Genomic DNA, 16329 nt, shown 5'->3' on the forward strand with positions numbered 1-16329 from the left:
GCGTCCCATTTTTTTTTTAAAAAAGGTGTCTGAAGATAAACTGCATACACCCGCCCGGCGCTCACAATCTGAATATATAATATATAATTATATAAATATTCGTGGTCTTAAAATCATACAATAAAATTACGTGTAACTCTGTTGTACACACTAGCAGCCACTGCAAACAGAAACTCTATATAAAAAATGCGTAAATGCAGATCACAATGTATTATCATAGTACGGCATGCAACACATTCAGCGGCGCTTAATCATACTGTGTGATAGCATGATAATAATTCATGATATTACTATCCCGATACCATGAATGGTTAAAATTAGAATGTCCAGTCTTTAAGCAGGAAAAACTTTTTCAAGATGTAGTCTCCTCGGCTAAAAGACACCCGTGTTCATTAACAGAGGATCAGCAGCCTTCACCACACCTTCCGTGCTCCCCTTAGTAATGGACACTCACCACATCTCACATTAATCTGAGCATGTATGCATCAGCTGTATGAGCCCTAGCCCCCGGATATCGAGCCGCCTCCAGTGATTCCAGAACACCTTTAGCTGCTTCCTCCAACTCAGGGTCAGGCACCGTATCACAGCCAGTCAAAATGCAAGCGGACAACAGGGAACAGAGGATAGTGTAATATTGCGTAGGCTTTATTTCAATCATATACAACACCCTGAACCCCCTTAATCAATCTGCTTACATTTGATAAAACTTGCAAAGGCATATAAAATAGTCTGGGACCGGGTGTACCGCTGCTCGCCATCCGCGAGCTGAAACGCCTCCTTCCACAGGGATGTGACAGACCGCGGCTCGAAGCGAGTTCCGGAACATCAGCTGGTAACCCCCTCGGTTTCCAAGGTAGCAACGTACGTGCGTCCAACGCGTTTCGTCACGTGGACTTCAACTGAGGTCCTCGGTTGAAGTCCACGTGACGAAACGAGTCAGTACCCGCCTTCCCTCCTCCCACTTTCCTTGCCTTCCCTCCCCCTCTTCTCCATCTTTTCTAGCTTACTCCTTCCCCCATCTCAGCGGACCCAATGCTGGTCAGAGGGTCCGCTCCCCCACTTCCTCTCTGACATTCTGGGAGCACAAGCATAAGGACTCTAGGGCTTCTTCCCATTGATTCCCAGTAATATCACCCACATTTCTCTCCCATCTCTCAAATGCAGAACTAGGGAATCCCTCCAAAAACTCCCCCATGGGCATAGCACAACATCTCGAAATGAAGCCCTTTGTGGAACAGGACTGCTGCATTTAATTGAAAATAGAGGATGGCGATAGGTAAAGCCTCCAGAGATTGTTGGGCTTTAATCACATGCTGTAGTTGAAGATCGTAAAATTGCAATTTAAGTGAGATGTCATATGTGGACTAAAGTTGGGCAAAGGAGAGTAACTTTTCATTATCAAATGTTTGTTTAGGATGCGTCACAGCACACCAAACTCTTGCCACCTATCCGCATGTTGTAGCAAGGCCAACTCGGGAAAAGTATGAATATGCAAAATAGGACTATAACTGGTATAGTATGGTGAGGGGACGCACTGGACACTTTTGCTGCCATTGTGCTACATGCTGGGTGTCCAGTGCGCCCCTGTGCCTATAAGGAGAGCTGGGCTTCCTCCAGGCTTACCTGCCCTCTGCCTATTCATTTTAATGCATGTGCTTCTACTACGGAAGCTCTCAAAATTTAGAGTTTGCACTGCACATAATACCGGGGTGCCATGAAGTGGCTGTGCAGCTTATGCATGTATTTTCAAATTTGTGTAAACTAAATTCCTGTTTTTAACGCATACTGTTAGACAGGATAATTCAGTTGAGCTGGGAATTTTTTTGGTTTTGTTTTACATGCGTAAATTGCTTCCAATCCCTCTACTAGCATGCCAATGCCTCTAAAATGCAGCATTATGGACAGGATAGAGTCACTGGTCCCCCCCTCTCAATCTCAAGTTCCGTTGCCAAATCCCACACCATGTATCATAATTGGGATGCTAAATAATAAAGCCAAAGATTCAGGAACCCCCATCTTTAGGTTTCTGCTATTGCTCCAATCTAATTCTGGCACTGCCCCCCTCAAGAATAAGGAACAAAAAATGAAGGCAATTATCCTGAAGATTTTTGGCGGAATAACCACAGGGGAGTAATGGAGAAGATATAACAATTGGGGCAGCAGAATATTTTTGACCAAGTTGGCCCTCCCTACCCCTGAGAGCCATAGTTTGGTCCACAGTTCCACCCTGACTCTAAATTTTGTGAGTAGTGGAATGTTTTAAAATCAACATGTTATCTTTACCTGCTCTGTTCAATGGTTTTGCACACAGCACCCCCTGATCCTACTCTTCAAAGGTCCCCTGCAGGCACTCAAGGCACCTCCCCCACATAACCTATAGACACACAGAGAGATGCTTGGCCCGACCCCTTGCCTCAATGGCTGTGACTGACAGCAGCGGGAGCCAACTGCTCCCACTGCGATCTCTGAGCCAATGAGGAGGGAGGGAGCAGAGCGATCCTATAAAGCACAGCTGGATTGGAATCAGGCCCAGGCAAGTATGGGGAGGGGGGCTGCATAGGATGCACTTTCTGCCTTTAGAAGCACTTTAACGTGTAAATAAGAACTAAAGCCGAAACGTTTTTTACATTTTGGGTAGAGTTAGTTGAGGGTTATAACCCTTGTCGTGTATTTTTTTTTTTCCTTTTTGCCATGTGTGTCCCACAGGGGAGACTTCCCTTCACTTGCTATCCCATGGCCAAAACAAAAAAGTGAGAGATAAGTGATAAAATCCCAGGTGTCACCAGAATTAGTGTCCCCATTGGAAGATATCCCCTATATTACTGTTTTGGTGTCAACCCAAAATTTCGGATTGTCTTTTGTTTTCACTTTCAAAGACAATTGTAAACAAGACAAATAGAGAGGGCGAATCTCCCTAATGGGGGTAAAGAAAGCAATAAAAACTGGGGTTATCTATCCAAAACTAAAAAAAAGAAACTTAAAAAAAAATTACCTTTAGCTTACACACTAAGTATAGGGGGAATATATGGCTTCCTACAATGCACCATTCAGGGCCCAATTGGCCTCAAATAGCAGGCTGTGGTATTGATAAATTGTCATGCCCATTAAAAAAAAATATTCATTATAAATCAGCTCCTAGGGCAAGAACATTTTCCTTCAGTTGCCAATAACTAGAGTGCATCATAATTTGAAAGATCAGTCTATCAACAAAAATGTTTTTTTTTTAAATTATAAAATATATTTGTTATATCAATGCTTAACAAAACTGAAGTAAGGGGATATTGTTATAAATCGGCATCTTCAAACTGTAAAACTTTCCCATAAAAATTGAAATCACTCTTACAAAAAAAAAACAAAATACAATTTTAAGATGACAAAATCAATTCTAAAAACCACAAAGAAACAAATTAAATAAATTTATACAGCAGGCTGAAAGCAATATGCAGGTCTCACACAAAGAATAATGACCATTGCCTTAGTGATTTTGGATTGGCTCTTGGAGGTCAGTTGCTGCTAAATACGCGTAATACACAAATCACAATTTGTTACTACTGATTCTAAATATAAATCTCCTGGGTAATTTATTTACCTTCTGAATGCTAGTTGCTGGAAGGGAAAAAAGAAAGCCGCCTCCCTGTGAATGCATTTGTCACCATAAAATCACTATGTCAACCATACAGAGGAAAACAGCCCAGAAAATAGGCCCATAACTCACATGGGCAATATGACTTCAATAGCTATGACATTATTGCACTCTGCAAATATAAAATATGGATTGAAGAAATCCTAGAGGAAAAGTGCACTTCTAATACTAGATGTATAGATTCAGACACATGGATCACTGAGGTGTGTTACTTGACGTGTTGTTAACTGAAAGTATAACAAGCATAAAGGAACCATGTTTTGTCAACTGTATTGAAAGACACATTTTTTTCTTACAAATGATCACACAGAGAAGAGTAAAAGATTTAAAGGGATAAAATATAATAAAATTGGTTATATTGTGGCTCTATATATCTCCACAATCTAGGCATACTCCATTTTCATGTTGCTATGTCTGCTTTGTTGGCGGGAACACATCTCATGTTCCGATTTTTCCCTTACATAGAACTAGGCATAGTTAGAGCCTACTGTGTGATATATCACACAGTGTTCTGTGTTGTTGCAGATACATTAGAGTTTTACAGTGACACTCTTCCTTAAATGCCCGTCCCCTCTTTTTTTTTTTTTTTCCCCAACACAACCATTATTAAAACTTTGCTCTTACAATGCTAAGGGCCTAAATATTGCTTCTAAAAGGGGACAAATTATTTACCAAATGCATAAACATAAATTAATATACTTTTTTTTTTTTCTTTTGCAAGAAAACCACTTTCAGACTGACTATTCCTTCCTGCTCCAACAGATATTTCAATCGATGGTTTCATAGTACAAACCCTGTTCAGAAAGTCAAAGCAGTCTCTGTTGCTTTTCATAAAGCGTTGCCATTTGTTTTGATTGACCATACTGCTGACCCACTGGGACAGTATGTTTTTGTTAAATATTCACTTTGGGGAATTTAATTTTCAGTGGCCACTTTATACTTGCCAAATGTCAACCAAATTCAAACTGCTGTAGGATTTTTGAAAATATTGTACACTTTCATGGAGCAGACACTCCTAGGTGGCGATTTTAATCTTCCCATAGATCTGCAATTGGAAACCTCTATGTCTAGATCAGTGGTTCTTAACCTTGTTGGAGGTACTGAACCCCACCAGTTTCATATGCGCATTCGCCGAACCCTTCTTAATTGGAAAAATAAAATATGATATTTTCAAATTCAAAACATAGGTATATATTATTTTAGGTATATATTTATACATAGGTGCACAAAATGAACAAAACCATTAAGAACAAAGAACAAAACCATTAAAACACGATTTTCACACAAAAACAAAAACATAATAACGAATATTTACTGCAAATTAGTGTGACTTCTGCTGTTGTCTTTCAGAGACCAGTTCAGAAATGCGCGGCTTTATCTTGGCAAGTGCCACTCTCATGTCATTTTCACAACAAAGTCTGTTCCATTTCTTTGTTTTTATGTCCAGCATCCCCCCTTACAGCAGGCCAGGGTGAGGAGAGGTCCCCCATGTAGATCCCTCCTTACAGCCGGCGAGGGTGAGGAGAGGTCCCGTCCCCCATATAGATCTCCCCCTTACAGCAGGCCAGGGTGAGGTGAGGTCCCGTCCCCCATATAGATCACCCCCTTTACAGTAGGCCAGGGTGAGGGGGATCTATATGGGGGACCCTGGACCTCACCTCACCCTGGTCTGCTCTAAGGGGGAGATCTATATGGGGGACGGGACCTCTCCTCACCCTGGCCGGCTGTAAGGGGGGGATCTATATGGGGGAACTCTCCACACCATGGCCTGCTGTAAGGGGGGGATCTATATGGGGGACCTCGGACCTCACCTCACCCTGGCCTGCTGTAAGGGGGGATCTATATGGGGGACGGGATCTCACCTTGGCCTGCTGTAAGGGGGGATCTATATGGGGGACCTCGTCCCCCATATAGAACCCCCCTTACAGCAGGCCAGGGTGAGGTCCCCCATATAGATCCCAGGTCCCCCATATAGATCCCCCCTTACAGCAGGCCAGGATGAGGCGAGGACCCGTCCCCCATATAGATCTCCCCCCTTACAGCAGGACAGGGTGAGGTCCGGACCCTGGCCTGCTGTAGGGGGAGGATCTATATGGGGGACCACAGAGTGACCTAACCTCACCCTGGCCTGCTGTAAGGGGGGGATCTATATGAGGGACCCCAGAGTGACCTAACCTCACCCTGGCCTGCTGTAGAGGGGGATCTATATGGGGGACCTCCCCTCACCCTGGAATACTGTAAGGGGGGATCTATATGGGGGATCATGTCCCCCATATAGATCCCCCCTTACAGCAGGCCAGGGTGAGGTGAGGTCCCATCCCCCATTTAGATCTCCCCCCTTACAGCATGCCAGGTTCCCCATAAAATAGATCCCCTTTACTTAGTCTTCTCAGTGTTCTCACAGTCAGTCAGTCACTAGACTAGTACAGCCAGTACTACTCCAGTCCTACCTTTTTTTCACCTGTGTCCCGACTCCCGATCACAGGCTAGGTTTTCCTCCTGCAGGCTGCAGCACCACTGTCACCACTGGCTCTCTGGCCTCTCACCTGCCGGCTTCTTCTGCTGCTGCGGCTGCCTGGCCTGGTGGTTCTCTCCCGCGCTGCGCTGGGCGGCCGCTGCACGGGTTAGTACCTCCCTCAGACAGTCCCTCTCCGCACCGCACGCCTGGCCTGTCACCCCCCCACCACTCCAAAGTGGGCGACGCTGGCTCTGGCTGGATTGGATTCTGCCGGGAGCCGAGCTGCACAGCCAGCAGTGAGAGTGAGCCAGGGGCAGAGAGAGCTGTGAGTGCGAGCAGACTCAGCGGGTGGCGGCGGCGGCCAGCCTATCATGACAGAGTGAGTGACATGACCCCCCCCCCCAGATGCTGCCCCCGGTGCGGCCGCCCCCCCTGCACCCCCCACGCTACGCCACTGGATGTTATGTATTTCCATGATGAAGGCACGGAGCGGGAGCGGAAGGATATGCCCGAAACTGGAGAAATAGTCCCTGACAGCGAAGTGGTACTAGCGGAGGGTGTGCCGAACCCTCGAGACTGACCCACCGAACCCCTGGGGTTCGATCGAACCCAGGTTAAGAACCACTGCTGTAGATAATATGCCTAAAGCCCTTCTATTGACCGACTATGAACATACTCAAAATATCCCGCTTTGACTTTTAGCGGTTGATGCGGAAAAGGAGTTTGACCGTGTTAGTTGGGAGTTCTTATGATCCTCTCTTTAGCAGATTGGTTTAGGCCTCAATATGATTTTATGGATCATGTCTCTTTATTCATCTCCATCAGCTTGGATCAGGGTGAATGTGAATATGGAACAGGGCAGGTAGAGACCCAATGGAAAAAGCCAGGGATGCCCCCTATCACCCCTTTTCTACGCTTTTACAATGGAACACCTGGTAATTACCTTGCGACAGACGTCAGTAATTTCAAGGTTAATTATAGTAAAACGTAACTCCTCAATATCGCTCTATCGTAAAGGATTATGATGCAACCTATAACAAACTTTTATTTTAAAATCTGCCCCTCCTCTATCAGCTATTTAGGGATTCTGATACCAGCTTATGCTTCACAAATATACTCCTTAAATCTTCTACAAATGCTTCATAAAATACAGTCAGACTTGGCCTCGCACGCATTGAAGAGATTCTCAAGGTTCGGCAGAATAAACATTCTCAAGATGGATATTTTCCCTCATCTCTTATATCTATTCCAAACAATCCCTATCCATCCTCCGGCCCTGTTCTTTAGAAAATTGCACCAGATGTTTTCCAAATTTATCTGAAACTCAGCCCATCCCAGAATTTAGTTTAAGACGTTATCTCCTATGACTCATTGTAGTTGAGTACGGGTACTTTATATTGCTATTTACCATAAAGCAGCAATATGTACAGGTATTCTTGATTGTTTTCATCCTTTCCCGTCTAAGCTATGGGTACACAGGAGGGCCACATGAACCCTATAGACTTTTGTGCCCCTGTGTGGATCTTACCTGTGTTTCCCAAAGGTCCCTCAACTCCAGTCAATCTTACTCACCAAAGACTATTTATATGGGAAAGTGCAATACCCACCTTTAGTATATCAAAGTATCTGGTCCCCATGACTCCTTTCTTCAGAACACCAGCCTTTTTACCAGCTCTTCAATCAACTGTGTTTGGTCCTTGGCACAAACAGGAACATAGAAGACTATCTCAGGTCCTCCAATCAGACCCGACATTGATTGTGGTTTCCTCGTCCCCAATACTCCTGCGTAATTTTACACAGTGGTTGCAGAGGCAAAAGGCACTGTCCTATATATAATCTATTCTTTCAATCTCAGATATTCTTATCAAACCAACTACCCTTGAATCTCTGTTACTACAGAAGGTCCACCAGCGCACACAAATGCAGATTAGGCAGACACATATGCACTCAGCTTGCATGAAATGGCAGGTGTGTACTGACTCCTATTTAATTTGAGTTTGAATGTGATTGCTTAATTCTGAACACAGCTACATCCCCAGTTATAAGAGGGTGTGTACACGTATGCAACCAAATTATTTCAGTTTTTTTATTTTTACCCCCCCCCCCACACACACACAAAAGATTTCAGGTTTTTTTTTTTTCAATTAAGTTGAACAGTTTATAGGTCACATTAAAGGTGGACAAAGTTCTGAAATGATTCATCTTTGTCTCATTTTTTTTACATCACAGAAACCTGACATTTTAACAAGGACGTGTAGACTTTTTTTTAATATCCACTGTATACACTAGAACTGTCATGTGGACCAATTAATATACGCTCATAGGGACTTTTTTTTTTTTTTTTTACAAAAGACATGTAGCAAAATACATTTTGGCCAAAATTTATGAAGACATTTGATTTTCCTTTTTTTTAGATATGTTTTATAGCAGAAAGTAAATAATATTTTTTTCCCAAAACCTCCAGTCCTTTATCATTAGTTTCAATCAGTTTTTATTATTAGTAAATCAATAACAATAACAGTATGCGATAAGTCGCAATGTACAATAGCGTAAGTACAGCAAACAGGTAACAAGCACAATTTGCAATGGATAGAGGAACCAACCAGTAGAATCACATTTAACAGAATGAACCAAATCACTTCTACTGGGTCGTGGGATTTCCTCTCCCCCGGGCACCCCATAGGGCAGTCCTTTATCATTTATGTAATAAAAAATAAAAAAATCAGTGGTGATCAAATACTACCAAAAGAAAGCTTTATTTTTGTGTGAAGAAAATGTATATAATTTTTGTTTTGGTACAGCACTGCATGACCATGCAATTACCAATTATAGTAGCGCAGTGCTAAATACAAAAAATGGTCTGATCATGAAAGGGGTTAAACCTTTTCGGAGCTGAAACAGTTAAACAATAGTTCCATGCGTACAGTAAACTGAACATATATTCTGGTTTGTTGGACAACACAGTGAAGAGGGAACAGATGTCAGACTGTCAGAATGGAACCCATAGTTTTATTACAGATTAATTAAAATTATTTCAAAATAATTCAAATATGAAAATAGGAAAGGGTTATAAAATTCACACTTGGGCAATTATGAAATAATCGTATCTTTTCTCAGCAGAGGCAAAATAATCATTGCAATAATCACATTTTCAGACACTTCTATTGACTGATGCGACAAGATAACATTCATATTTCAAGCAGCTTACCATAATTCCAGGCCATCTTCCAGGAGGTAGATGTGTGGTGGCTGGGACACGTCTGTGCTCAGCTGAATTACAGGAAGCAGGAATGGATATAAATTCTGGCTGTCTCCTCCTAAGCCCTGTTCCCAAAATCAAATAACCGCATTAAACTGCTGCCTGAATGCACCATTCACTGTATATATATATATATATATATATATATATATATATATATATATATATATATATATATATATATATATATATATACATACATACATACACACACACATACACTGTATATGTGGGCCTTTTTTCTGTATTATATTATATCATGTAAAATTAACCTTACTATTTCAATATATACATTATATTGTCAAAAGTATTGAGACATCTGCCTTTACACGCATATGAACTTTAATGTTATCCCAGTCTTAGTTTGCAGGGTTCAATGTTGAGTTGGTACATTCTTTGCAGCTATAACAGGTTCAACTCTTCTGGGAAGGCTGTCCACAAGATTTAGGAGTGTGTCTATGAGAATTCTTCCAGAAGCGCATTTGTGAAGTCAGGCACTGATGTTGGACGAGAAGGCCTGTCTTGCAGCCTCTGCTCTAATTTATCCCAAAGGTGTTCTATCAAGCTAAGGGCAGGACTCTGAGCAGGCCAGTCAAGTTTCTCCACCCCAAACTTGCTCATCCATGTCTTTATGGACCTCGCTTTGTGCACTGGTGCACAGTCATGTTGGAACGGGAAGGGGCCATCCCCAAGCAGTTCCCACAAAGTTGGGAGCATGAAATTGTCCAAAATATGTTGGTATGCTGACACCTTAAGAGTTCCCTTTACTGGAACTAAGGGGCCAAGCCCAACCCCTGAAAAACAACCCCACACCATAATCCCCCCTCCATCAAATAATTTGGACCAGTGAACAAAAAAAGGCTCATAAAGACATGGATGAGCACAGAATCCTGGTCTTAACTTGACAGAACACCTTTGGGATGAATTTGAGCGGAGACTGCAAGCCAGCCCTTCTCGTCCACCATCAGTGCCTGACCTCCCCAATGCGCTTCTGGAAGAATGGTCAAACATTCCCATAGACACACTCCTAAACCTTGTGGACAGCCTTCCCAGAAGAGTTGAAGCTGTTATAGCTGCAAAGGGGGGGCCAACTCAATATTGAACCCTATAGGTTAGGACTGGGATACCATTAGAGTTCATGTGCGTGTAAAGGCAGGAGTCCCAATACTTTTGACAATATAGTGAATGTCTGACTATATTATATTCGCATACATTTACATTTTGGACGATGTACCACTTGATACTATAGGGATCGTAATATTTAAGAGTTTAGTAACTGTGTATTTTACATGAGCACTGAACAGGAGTATGTTTACATGGGAGACACTTTATATTTTACTGGGTCATGTGATTTTAAAATGCATGTAAACCCTAATAATAAACTTATCTTACTTGCTCCCTTTGAGGCTGTTAAATATACCCTTAAAACATTTTGTTATATGTTTTTGACAAAAGCAAAACACAAAAAGAAAAAAATACCAATTGATCCTGCCAGAAATCCAGTAAGATCCTAACTTTCTGTAATAAGCTGACAACGCCGTTCTGAAATCTTAAAAAATATCTGCACCTTTCACAGTCTATTGACAAAAAAAATCTCTCTCCTATGTAATAGAGAAAAAAGAGGGGTGGGATATTCTAGCTCTGACCCTCTTTCTGACCTAGGGTGATAATGCCACTCGTCCATAGATACATGACAAGGAGTATACCAGGTGAAACTACTAGTTTAGAACTACCACAATTTGTAGTATGATAAATCACCTATAGATTGTGTGAATACATTGAGTAAAGTATGTATTTAAAGAGAACATCAACCTCTGCTGTCATTTACCTTTACCAGATGAACTAGGGTTGTTAGTATAGCACATCGTAGCATATTGTGATCTTCACTCTGTTTCCAGAGCAGAGGTAAGTACTGGACTAGGCAACCAACGAAGGGCCGGATCTAGATTAAAATTTGTAAAGATATTCTGTTACAGATGGATCATCAATACACAATGCTAAATACAAACATTTCAAGTCAAACCAAAGACTAAAATGGGTTATAATTTTCATTTGCAATCGTTAAAGACAGCTCTGCTCTGACTCTTGACTAAAATAGGACTAAAACAATTGAGTGGGCAAAAAAATTCTTCATGAAAAAAAGGGTAACTGAATTTTTATCATGACAGGTTTACTTAAAACAGAAAGCATCCACATCCACAACATCACTTGCATCACAAAAGCATAATGTCTTGTTGCTCTCAGATCTTCATTCCAGACAACCTCTGGCTTCCTTATTTAGCACCGTGGAGAGCTAAGAGGCCTAGCAAGTTAAATTAAATGATCCATAGATTTACATGTTTTAATAGCAAGGTTCACGATAGGAATATGTGAATAACCTTTTTTGAAAGAATAAAGTTGTACAGTTCAATCTGGTCCATCACAGTATTACCTGCAAATTACTAAATTTGAAAACAATTTGTGTAAGATCATTATCCATCTCCATGTAGGTACAGGCATATAAAATATTAGCAGAATATAATGATGTTAACCAGCTATAGCAGCAAGACCCCAAGAACTTTCAGAAACCTACATCTATAACCCTAGCAGAACCAATACTTTCATGATCCTCTTAGATCATTGCTTAAAAAATGTATAGAAGTTACAATTAAAATTAATTGCTTCCCAAGGTATGCTCCTTTTTTATACAGTTAAAAATTATGACAAAGAATGATACAAGCTGGGTTCTTAAAAGGAAAAACTTTTGGAAACATACTAGGAGTGAAAAAAACATTTACACCGTGAATTAATTATTTAAGGCAAACATGAAAGTTCAAAATGTAGCATGAACACCAAAACTGAAGCAAAAATGAAAAGCTGGATTGGATAGAAAATTCATCCCTAGCATTGAAAATTCAACAGCTTAACCAATTAAGGGCAACTAGGCATGCAACACCTGTCCAAAAAAGCATAATCTATGTACATGTAGCACGCCCTAGTCTTTCTGACCCACTGCCACATCCCATTGTTAGAGGCTGCTGCTTTCAATAAACCAACTGTCTGACAAAGTGTTTACAAATACTATTCAGATGCAAGACAAAGATACAAACTAAGGCTCCTTTCACACAGGGGGCATAAGGGAGGTATATAAAAGAGGTTCATCTGTGATTTTACCAACCCTTAACTGCGCATCTATAGTACAATCGTATATGGTACTGCTCGGGGTTAAAGACTATGCCTCGGCCACAAAGCTTTAAACTTTTGTGACTTCTTCCGAGACGCATGTGATGCCACGCGACACGGAGGAGACCCGGAAGTGACATACAAGGAAGAGATGCACATCCCCTGTAGTACACTGTGCTGTTTATTGCTGTTGTAAATGTGAGTCATACTATTTTTTATTAATTGTGTTATATACTACACCATGAGTACCCCCCATACTAAGAGACCTACAGGAGTAGAGGAGAACACCCTCAGGGCCCCATCCATAGGACCACAGGAGAGCCCCATATCGCAGGACCTCAGGAGACACCCCTATTCCCAGAGAGGCCATACCGTTGCCAGAAACCAGTAGGAATTGGAGGATATCATACACACGGTGAGGGATCCATTCATAGGACCCCTGGAGACATCAGTATACCCCTAAGGATCTTAAACAAGAAAGTGACAGGTGAGAGGCCATCTACACAGTTAGGGGGCACCCCATTGTTCATCACCTGCACTTTCTTCAGCGGTATCTGGTAAAGCAAAAGCTGCATACTTATTTTGGAAAGCAGCCACCACAAGCACTCAACATACGTTTTAGAAAACACATCCATAACCCAAGAACCACAAGTGAAGAGACTTTTTTGGAATCATCACTTAGATCACCCCACCATGCTTAGAAAACACATCCATAACCCCAGAACCACAAGTGAAGAGACTTTTTTGGAATCATCACTTAGATCACCACACCATGCACTTTTAAAAATATTGGCTATTACATTATAAATTTATGTGCACCATAATATGGTACAATATTTTCTGGCTTCCATCACTTGGGACATTATATTTTGTGAGCCAAGTTTGTGATAGTACTTTCACTGTCATCACTACTACTTCTGCACTTTATACTGTATGTATATAAGCACAGTTTTTGAATTATTTTAGTATTTATATGTCTATTTATTGAATATCCATCCCATTGCACTAGTCACTTTTTGGCTTACAGTATTTGTACCACCCCTTCAGCACATTATTGTTGCACAATCACTATTTATTTTGGAATATATTATTTATATGTGTACTACATTTTGCCAGATCTCTAGACGTTAAGTTTAAGGATATAACTTTCAGTGCTAGCTGCAGCCTCATATCATCAAATTTCTCCCCACATATATTTACCCATAACAACGCGAGAGCCCCATTTTCTTATTTTAGGGGTGTGGTTTTTCTTTTTGGCATGCCTTATGTTTATCTAAAAAAATTTACTTTATTCTACTGATAATTGATTTGATACTGCTTTAAGTCTGTATCAAATATTAACTGCTATTTCAGTAAAAAATGGATTTTTGTAAAATCTTACCGTAAAATCCTTTTCTCTTAGCTCATTGACAGACGTAGTCCTCGGTGATACAGCACCTTCGGGTTATGTTGCCTCCACAGGAGTAGGACTAGACAGGAAATAAAATGCTCTGGCCACACCCTAGGGGCAGTCCCAGAGGGTATATCCTCTCTCTCTCTGCCTCAGCAAATCAGTTATGTCATAAAAGCAGTCTTTAGAGAATTTAACCCAACCCAACTCAAAAAAACATAGGGGCGAGTACTACGTCTGTCAATGAGCTAAGAGAAAAGGATTTTACGGTAAGATTTTACAAAAATCCATTTTTCTCTATCGCTCATTGACAGACGTAGTCCTCGGTGATACAGCACCTTCGGGAAGTCCCAGAGCAGTATCACAAATGAGGGGTGGGAAAATGGAAATCAAATCCAAATCTAGAAGGCCCAACCGGTGCCAACTAGAAGTTTACAATGCTCATCCTTAATGATGAGACTCAACAAAAAAATTTTCAAACAGAAATAAACCCTCGAGGTAGACCACCGGTCTCCTCAAATTGCGACCTGCAAAACCTTGCGGCCAAATGAGGCATCCGCCGATGCCATCACATCAATTTTATAAAATTTTGTAAAGGTATGTACCGATGACCAGGTGGCCGCTTTACATACCTGGACCACTGACGCCTGATGGCGAAAGGCCCAGGAAGTACTGAGCGCTCGAGTGAAGTGCGCCCTAACAGGGAACGGAGGATTCCGACCCTTAATAGAATAAGCCTGTACCACCGTCTGACTGATCCATGTAGATATGGTCGCGGCAGACACAGGCAACCCCCTTCAAGGGCTATCCGTGATCACAAAAAGTGAGTCCGTCTTACGAAAACCACTTTAGGAAGGAAGGATGGATTCGGAAGAAGAACCACCTTATCCCTATGAACCACCAGATCTGGGGAACGACAGGATAATGCGGCCAGTTCTGACACCCTGCGTAGAGAAGTAATGGCCACCAAGAAGGCCACCTTCTGGGAATGTAAGCAAGGGAATCTCCCTAATATCTTCAAAGAGAAGTTTCTGAAGAACCGACCACACTAAATTAAGATACCAGGCGGTAAGGGTGCGCGCACTGGCGGAGCCAGATGTCGCACCCCCTGGATGAAATTCCGCACCAAGGAATGATTAGCCAAAGGTTTCTTGAAAGAAGATTGCTAACGCCGAAAACCTGACCCTTGATCGTGCTCAAGGATAGTTTCTGCTCAACCCCTTGTTGCAGACAGACCAAAATTCGGGTCACCGAATAGGTCTGTGGGGGAAATCCAATAGATTCACACCATGCAATATAAGACTTCCATGTGCTGGAAGTCGCTTTCCTTGCTTTAACTGGAGGTAGGAATAACTGAAGCTGACACTCCCTTGTCCTTCAGTACCTGGGTCTCAATGGCCAGGCCATTAAGCCAGCGACTGTAAAGCAAGATGGAAGATTGGTCCCTGAGACCGCAAATCCTCCCTGAGAGGAAGTCTCCAAGGAGCGTCCGCGACTAGCCTCGCCAAGTCGGCGTACCAGGCTTGACGAGGTCAATCCAGAATTTCCAGAATAACTGGAATTCCCTCCACCTCTATCCTGCGAAGAAGTTCCCGCAGCAACTTGAGAGGATGGAAGGCATGCCGTAGCTGATACTGCCCCCACGAGGCGATCAGCGTTTCTGCTGCGTCCGCTAGAGGATCGTGGCGCGAGCTACAAACCTCCGCACCTTCCTGTTAGGCCAAGGTGCCAACAGATCCACATCCGGGACGTCCCAATGAAGGGACAGCTAGGGAAAAAACCTCTGGATGAAGAGGCCATATGCGATTGGATCCGAATCGGGCTGCTCTAGAGCTGCTCGATCCAGTAAATCAGACAAAATCTGATCTCTCTCAGTTCCGATACCCTTATTGGTAATCTGGATACTATCGGAAGAAATGACTTCCCCTGGTTGAGCATCGGAGACTTCCTGGTCCGCTCGCTCAACCGGATCCGATTGTCCAGGGAATCGGAATTCTGATTCCATTAAAAAAGAATCTCCTTCAGGAGAATTCGGGTATGAGACTGGGTATACGGTACTGCCTCTAAGAAGGCCACCATCAGTCCCAGCCAATTGACGGACAGCAACATCCGAATCGTTGACTGAACCTTCTGGAGTTTCCCAGCAAGGAGAAACTCTCTTGCCCAGGATGTATCCAACCTTAGGCCCAGATAGTTCAGTCTCCTGGTGGGAACCAGGGATGATCTTTGGGAAAGCGAAAAAAAACGCTGATGTCCTGCGATGATGGGGATATAAAGATAGGCATCCTATATGTCTATGGACGCCAGGAAATCTCTTTTATGCAGGGAGGCCACCACTGTACGGATGGACTCTATTTCTTCCCAAGTCCAGATTTGGACGCACCTTGCCCTCTTTCCTGGGCATTGTGAATAGGTTC

The 16329-nt window shown here is 42.4% G+C and overlaps 1 protein-coding gene across 1 annotated transcript in view; it reads right to left on the reverse strand.

Moving 5' to 3' along the window:
- The window catches only part of IPO11 (importin 11), a 926630-nt gene that overhangs the window by 478937 nt on the left and 431364 nt on the right, over positions 1-16329 (reverse strand). The window contains exons 19-20 of the mRNA XM_082270245.1: positions 11189-11302; positions 9310-9425 (exon numbers count right to left, since the gene is read on the reverse strand). Coding sequence (XP_082126371.1) covers positions 9310-9425; positions 11189-11302 — 230 coding nt within the window. The remainder of the gene's footprint in view (positions 1-9309; positions 9426-11188; positions 11303-16329) is intronic.

This window comes from Pelophylax lessonae, assembly GCF_965119305.1.
Source record: "Pelophylax lessonae genome assembly, chromosome: 1".
Classification (NCBI taxonomy): Eukaryota; Metazoa; Chordata; class Amphibia; order Anura; family Ranidae; genus Pelophylax; species Pelophylax lessonae.